Genomic DNA, 7,056 nt, shown 5'->3' on the forward strand with positions numbered 1-7,056 from the left:
TTCCCAGAGGTCTTAAGAGGCTGCTGTCCTTGCATGCTTAGTTCCCAAGAAATCCCACATGTTGCTTGCCTCCTCCTCTGGCCTGTTCTCTGCTATGGCCTATTACATGAGCCCTGCCTCTCTCCAGAGTCATGGGTTGGGCCTGCAAGGCTCTGTGGTGGCTGCTGAGACACCTCTGGGCATGGCGTTGCTCTTGCTTTCTTCCTCACAGCCCCTTGTTGAGTCGCTGGTGTTTGTAGTGCCTGGATGAGGCTGCCCCTGTCGGAGGTTTCTCTGGAGTAGGTAAGTGTGGGAGTAGGGCTGCCACCCCCAGACACAATCATTCCCCATTTTATTTTTCTTTTGTGCAGAATGTGACCACAATCTCTGTGGGGTGTGGATGTTCTTTGTGTCACCATTTCACCATGTTCTCAGGGTGATACGTATTTTGGTACATGTGATTCGGTGGCATGACGGAAGAGCATTCTCTCAGTTGTCAGCATCCAGAATACTTCCCACAGCTGTAAACTTAGGACAGGAACAGGACTCACCCTGTTTTGTAGATGTCAGAACAACCATGGCAGCAGAGAACCTGGGATTGATGTTGATGGGCCCACCAAGTCCCAAACTTTTGTGCTCTCATGGGACAGGTGCTCCTACCCTGCCTTGGTAAGTTTCTTGCCTTTCTAGGTGACTTTTCCTAGTTGGTTTATAAATAAATATTTTTGAAGTGAGATGAGCAGAACAGTACATACTATTCCAAATGTTCCTACAATACTTTTCTATAGAGCCATTGCCCAATCTTCACTCCATTTCCTAATTCCTCCTAACCCTGAATGGCTATCCTGTGACGTCAGCAAGCCACCCCGCAACATTCTTCGGTACCTGTCCCGGGTATTCACAAATCACAACTCCTTAGGATCCATGACTTTTGTATATGATCTCAGAATTTTTCATTGCAAGCTTTGAGCATGTATTGAAAATGATTCGACATTTTAAAGGTATCCTTTTGGACTTTTCTTGAATTCTCTCCATCCTAAATCGATTGTCAGCAAGTCTCACAAACACCCATAAAGAAGCCGAAAGTGAAAGTTAGAGAATACTTTTTATTAGGAACAACCAAAAAATATAAAACAGTGGGTAAGCTTTCTTATTTCCAATGTTTCATCAGGCGGAATGCTAAAAATGGCAGCAATGAAAAAGAGGGGTGGGCAGAGGGCGAGGAAAGAAACATTCTTTTCAGGCTGTGGAATTAAGGCTTCTTTGCATACAGGACGTGTAGATGACTACAGTGGGTACAGCATACGGATAGCTGGTATCTGGTATTAGATTGTACCCCAGGCATGCTGGAAGCAAAACAGAAGCCATCCAGTTGAAAATAATGCCAACCATAGTTGATCCAATGTGTATTGAATGACAGAGGGAACACTCAGGTGTCCCTTCAAAAGCTGAGAACAAAAGGAAGATGAAGTTGTATTGTCGAAGGCTTTCATGGCCGGAGAACGATGGTTGTTGTGGGTTTTCCGGGCTGTATTGCCGTGGTTTTGGCATTGTAGTTCCTGACGTTTCGCCAGCTGCTGGCGAAACGTCAGGAACTACAATGCCAAGACCACGGCAATACAGCCCGGAAAACCCACAACAACCATCGAAGATGAAGTTATCCTTATAGCAACAATAATAAAGAATACTGTTAGTTGGTGCCAACTACATGGCATATTTTATGTGTGATCAGCTGTAAGTCAGCTGTGAGTTACTCCTGGCAATTTAATTCTAAGGTACTGCAGGGTCTGAATTCAGATTGGGGATGGTGACTCAGATTGAAGACACACACTGTTGGATGTTGTGTTGTTTTTGCACAACAACAACTCTTCACAACTGGAGCAACTTATGGGGAGATTTGCCAGCAGCTACACCAGTATTGAAGAGGTTGGTGTCAGGGGCTGGTGGTGGGCAGATATTACCCAAAAGGCCACCCATGTCTGCCCTATGTCACCAGGACACATCTCTCTGAGCATGTCCAGAGAGGAAACTGGCACCCAAAAGTCAATGTATAAACTGGGCTTTACTCCTATATATACCACAATCTGGTGAACAGTGTTGGTTCTCGCTGTGGCATGAGGGTGAGGAGAGCTGGGTGACAGAAAGGGAAAAGAGGGAGGGGGCGTACTAATGATGGGTTTTCCTCCTTTTTACTCTTACTACAAATGTGGGGAATGAAAGATTTGACACTCCATTTGGTAATGAGATTTTACTACTACTAAATTCACAAACCATAGAATAGCTATGAAGACCCAGACTAAAAAGAATACAGTGAAAAACACATAGCAAATCAAAGGGATGCTCACTTATACACTCTTCCTATTAGCAGCATTTATAAATCATACACAGCCAGAGTCAAGAAAAGAGCATGGATCTCCTATTTGTGGATGTTTTAGATGTGCCTAGATGTGCTGGTGTCTGTATAGGTCTGAGTACAGGAATAACACATATAACCTGTCCTGAAGAGCAAAGAGTCCACAGTGGAAAGTTCCCCAAAAATAACTCAAATGGATGGATGTGAAGGATCACATCTAAATGTGCTTATAAACTGAAAATGGTACCTGTTGTACAGGCACAAAAGGCGCATGGGGCACCTTGGGGGCATATTAAAAGGACATGAGAATCAACAAAAGTAAAGGCCAAAATGTAGGCAAAGGTAAGGGCCAAGAAAATAGGCAAAAGCACCTGTTAGGCTCCATAAGAAGAGCTGTAGACCAGTAAAATGGACCAATGCAATTCTTTTTATTCTCAAACCCATGTGTTTTTCCTTGCAAGAGAGAGAGGGAATCTCCAGGCTATGTTTTCAGAGAGCTGAATTCCTTTGTAGCCCTGCGGTTTCAATGTCTTGGGGTCTGTCGACCCAGGGCTCACTTAACCCTTGGGGGAATGTGGCACCACTTATGGGATAACCCCCCCCCCCAAACTCCGTGGCATTAACCGATGGGGCTGCTTCCAGGGTATCAAATTCCTTGTGGCAAAACTCTTGTTCCAGGTGCTGCTGTTTTAATTCAATGCCTTGGCGTATTTCATACAAATAGACACTGTTTCATCACACAGAGTTGGCTTCCAGCCTCCCCTCCATGCCTGGACATGCTCCCAATGCCGTCATTCTGAGCCGTTTGCAGGGAGGGAGGGCTAGAGATTGAATACATTGAATTAAGAGAGCCATTGACAGCCAGTTTGGTGTAGTGATTGAGAGCACAGGACTCTAATCTGGAGAGCCGGGTTTGATTCCTCACTCCTCCACTTGAAGCCAGCTGGGTGACCGTGGCTTAGTCACAGCTCTCTCAGAGCTCTCTCAGCCCCACCCACCTCACAGGGTGTTTGTTGTGGGGATAATAATGGCATACTTTGTAAACCACTCTAAGTGGGCATTAAGTTGTCCTGAAGGGCGGTATATAAATCGAATGTTGTTGTTATTGTTGTTGTTATTATTATTAAATTGAATCACAATGTTATGCTGCCCCAAACCTTGGAGTATCTTAGATCAATCCCATGGAAGTCATATAAAGGAGTAAACCAAGCTCCTCCAACCTTCCCCAAAGCACCAGCCAGGCTTAAAAGTCTCCTGCCAGCCTCTAACCATATCAGCCAACCTCAGCCCCCCAACTATTTCTTTCATGATTGCTTAGGGCATGAGGCTATGACTCCCTGATTTGCACATGGGTGTTGGGAACTGCTCATGGAGGTCGCTGAGCGCATGAGTCTCTTAGTGGCAGCAAAACCAGCAATCACTCTAAAATGGAAGTCAATATCTGCTCCGACTATATCCACATGGTATTTGAAAATATCGGATCATCTGATAATGGAAAGATCTCAGATGGTCTTCTCCTAACAACTGGGTTCGTTGAGAAATAACTTCCATTTCCTGAGCACATTACCAAAGAGGATATCCTACCCCCAAACTCAGTCTATCTGAAACTCTTACATCCATAAAATTTACCTATCTTAACAGTATAAGGTATCTAAGGTTACTCTCTATTGTGTGCAATGTTCAGCCGTGGAGTACATACTGACATCATTAGGAGAATGTTACTGCTCGTCTCTCTCATTTGCAGCCTGTTGTGTTAGCTTAAATTTAATAAGTTTAATTGGCTCTGGTGGTATGGCCTGAGAGCTGTAATTCATTCTCAGTTTTATCATATGAAATGTCAATATGATGTGTTGTAAATCTTAGAATCAAAAATAAAATGTTATGTGTGTGGTGGGGAAAGGTCACTGAGCACCAGCGGGGCCGGGGGGGAATGGGTCAGTGCAAACAGCCAAGGGAGACAACCGGAATCAAACGCACGCCTCTCAATGGCCACATGGGTGCCTTTCTCTCATTGGGGACACAGGTGATAGAATTGCCTTTGGAGAGGATGCAGTTGTGTGTTCTCATTGCCACGCCGGTATCTTCATTCCCTCGCCTGAAAAAAAGCTGAAGCTGCCAAGTCCCTCCGGACTGGGAATCAAACCCTTGGCAGGAGGAGGAGTTGTGGATGGTCAGTCATGGCTGCTTGTGCTGAGTGAGCATAGGAATGCTGCAACTGGCTCGACTATGTGTGCACACCTGGCAGAAGGGAATGTGGTAGCAGGTGGGTACTCAACCCACATCCGTGGAGCTGACTGGAGTCCATTTTAGATTCATTATTTATGCTCTCTTTTCCAAATGCATATCAATCAATTAAATGCAGAATTTTGGACACTGAACTGCCAATTCTGTCCCCAAATCCTGCTCTCCTCTGAATTTTGAAATCCCTTTAATGACTGGCTCCTTACTTATCTGCCTCTTATACCCCACAAATGCGCAGCGCGTTCGCATTCGCTAGGTGCAATGCGACCCCTTCTGCAGTCACCTATGGCCGATATAACAAGATCAGATATTCTGCAAGACTTTGTGCATATCACTCAAATTCAGTTAAGTCGGTTCCTCATATCCTACTCCATTGTTCCCAGTATGCTGATATACGTTCTAATCTTTTAAACCCAATTTTACGTAATATGCTGGGCCATTCGGAGGCCTTAATGGTGTACCATCTTCTGAACAATTCGCCACCCGAAATAACTGAAAAGGTAGCCCTATTTTTAAGTCTGGTAATCAAGGATCGATTGAAAAACGTCTAACTGCTTTCACTCAAATTACCCTTCTTACCGTGATATTTGTTTACTGCCTGTATAGATAACCTGAGATATGCCAATAAAGGCTTTGTTGTTGTTGTTGTTGTTGAACTCCAGGGCTCCTGCCATTTGGGCCGCTGGCACTGCATCTGAGAGCAGTGGTTGCATGACCTCAGGAGGCCATGGGTATGTTGGTAAGCAGCAGTTGGCAGCACTGGTGTGTCATGGGGGTGTTGGCAGCGTACTGGCTCCATTATTGGTCAGGGAGGTTTGTATGCAATCTGGTGCGATGTTTGTGCAGTCAAAGCCTGGCCAAGGGGTGCGTGTTCCACGTTTTGGGATTGGTAACAACTGAGATTGGTCCTCTGTGTGGCCCCCCGGCCCTGTTTGGAGGTTTGCTGTGTTTTGGTGGCTGAGAAGCTGGTCTGATCATGCCAAGATTGGTTGTTCGCCATTGTTGTACAAGGGTATGCAACATTTTTAGTGCAAATTTGTCTGGTGTCCGTACCCATTTTCAGGCATTGTTCTGGATGTTGCCAGTCTATGGCAATCTTTCAGATAGAACCAGTGGAGGTCCTTTATTGCATCCTCAGTTTTGACTCGTGCAATTTTTGTTCTGATCTGTAAAGTTGGGCCAAATCTGCAGCAGCTCCTCGGGACTATAGTGATGGACCACCACTAACTCAGAGAACCTGCACTTCTCATAGTCTACTTTAAATACATGGAACAAACCCCAGGGGCTCTCTGTCACCTCAATGCCCAGTGTATATAGACAGATCCCCATAAAGGAGTCTTCCATGTTGATAACTGGGATAGTCTGAGCCACTTGGAAGACCTTCTTGGCCAGATCCCCAGACAGTACGTACCCAGGGCCTCCACAGTAGGGGGGATAAGTGTCATTGGGATACACTTCTCGTGGCACGTACCATTTGTAGGCCTTGTCGCGCAGCGGCCCCGTGTTCCTGTAGATGTACCCTGTCATGTAATCTTTCTTAGGTGGTAAGTGGGGCTGCAGCAGCTTTGACACCAGATAGCCCACATTGAGAAAGATGTCGCTGTCTGCCTTCATCACGTAGGTGGCATTCGGACAGAACCTGGTTACCCACTCCATGCCCATCAGAGTCTTCAGAGTCAGGTTGTTGTAGGTGTCCAGGAACTCCTGCTGGATAATGTCTCTGTAGAGAGAACTCTCCTCTTCCAAAAGGGGCTGCAGAGGAGATCTGAATAGCGGGTCAGCACCAAGAAGGAAGAGGCGAATGATGGAGACACCCGGGACTGAGCTCTCGTTGCCCCATGTCTGCCGAATAGCTTGCCTTTCTGTAAAATCATGTGGTTTGCTTACCACCAGTAAGACCAAGAAAGGGGCCCACTCTTGACACTTACTTGGCTCATTAATGAGAAACGGATACACATGGGGATAGACAACTTTCAAAGGATGCTGAGTAGTGGCTGTTGCTAGAGGCTGTTGGTTAAGTGGCCTGGCTTTCGTTGTCTTCTGAAGGTCAGGTTTCCATTCAAATCTGGAGATGTTTGGATGGTCCCCTAAAGAATCTGAATTGCCGGGCCATTCCCAAGGCAGGGAAAAAGCCTCTAGCCCCTTGTTTGGTATCCTTATAATGAGCAAGAACAGAAAGTTGGAGCTGAGGATGAGAAGTCCCACAACTGGTAAAACAGGCAGCCGGGACCGGAACATTTTGGAACACCTTCAAGGGTATTTTGGGATGTGGCAGGCAGAGGGATCCTCACTCACTTGGTTCCGTTTCCAAAAATCACCTGCAAAAGAGCAGCCACAACTAAGTTATTCTACATTCATTTCTGGAGTTTGAAAGACACTATGTACAGTATTCATTAAGCTGGATCGGTGGCATAAAACAAAACCACAATGCTACTAGGGATCCCATTCCCCCAGTAGGGACGAGGGATCCCCCACTTTCACCC

The 7,056-nt window shown here is 45.8% G+C and overlaps 1 protein-coding gene across 1 annotated transcript; it reads right to left on the reverse strand.

Annotated features, from left to right (window-relative positions):
* Window positions 1–5,707: 5,707 nt before the first annotated feature.
* LOC129330430 (beta-1,3-galactosyltransferase 1-like) lies at window positions 5,708–6,811 on the reverse strand. The gene has a single exon (XM_054980459.1). The coding sequence runs from the start codon at window positions 6,809–6,811 to the stop codon at window positions 5,708–5,710; it is 1,104 nt and encodes a 367-aa protein (XP_054836434.1).
* Window positions 6,812–7,056: the final 245 nt, after the last annotated feature.

This window comes from Eublepharis macularius, chromosome 5, assembly GCF_028583425.1.
Source record: "Eublepharis macularius isolate TG4126 chromosome 5, MPM_Emac_v1.0, whole genome shotgun sequence".
Taxonomy (NCBI): Eukaryota; Metazoa; Chordata; class Lepidosauria; order Squamata; family Eublepharidae; genus Eublepharis; species Eublepharis macularius.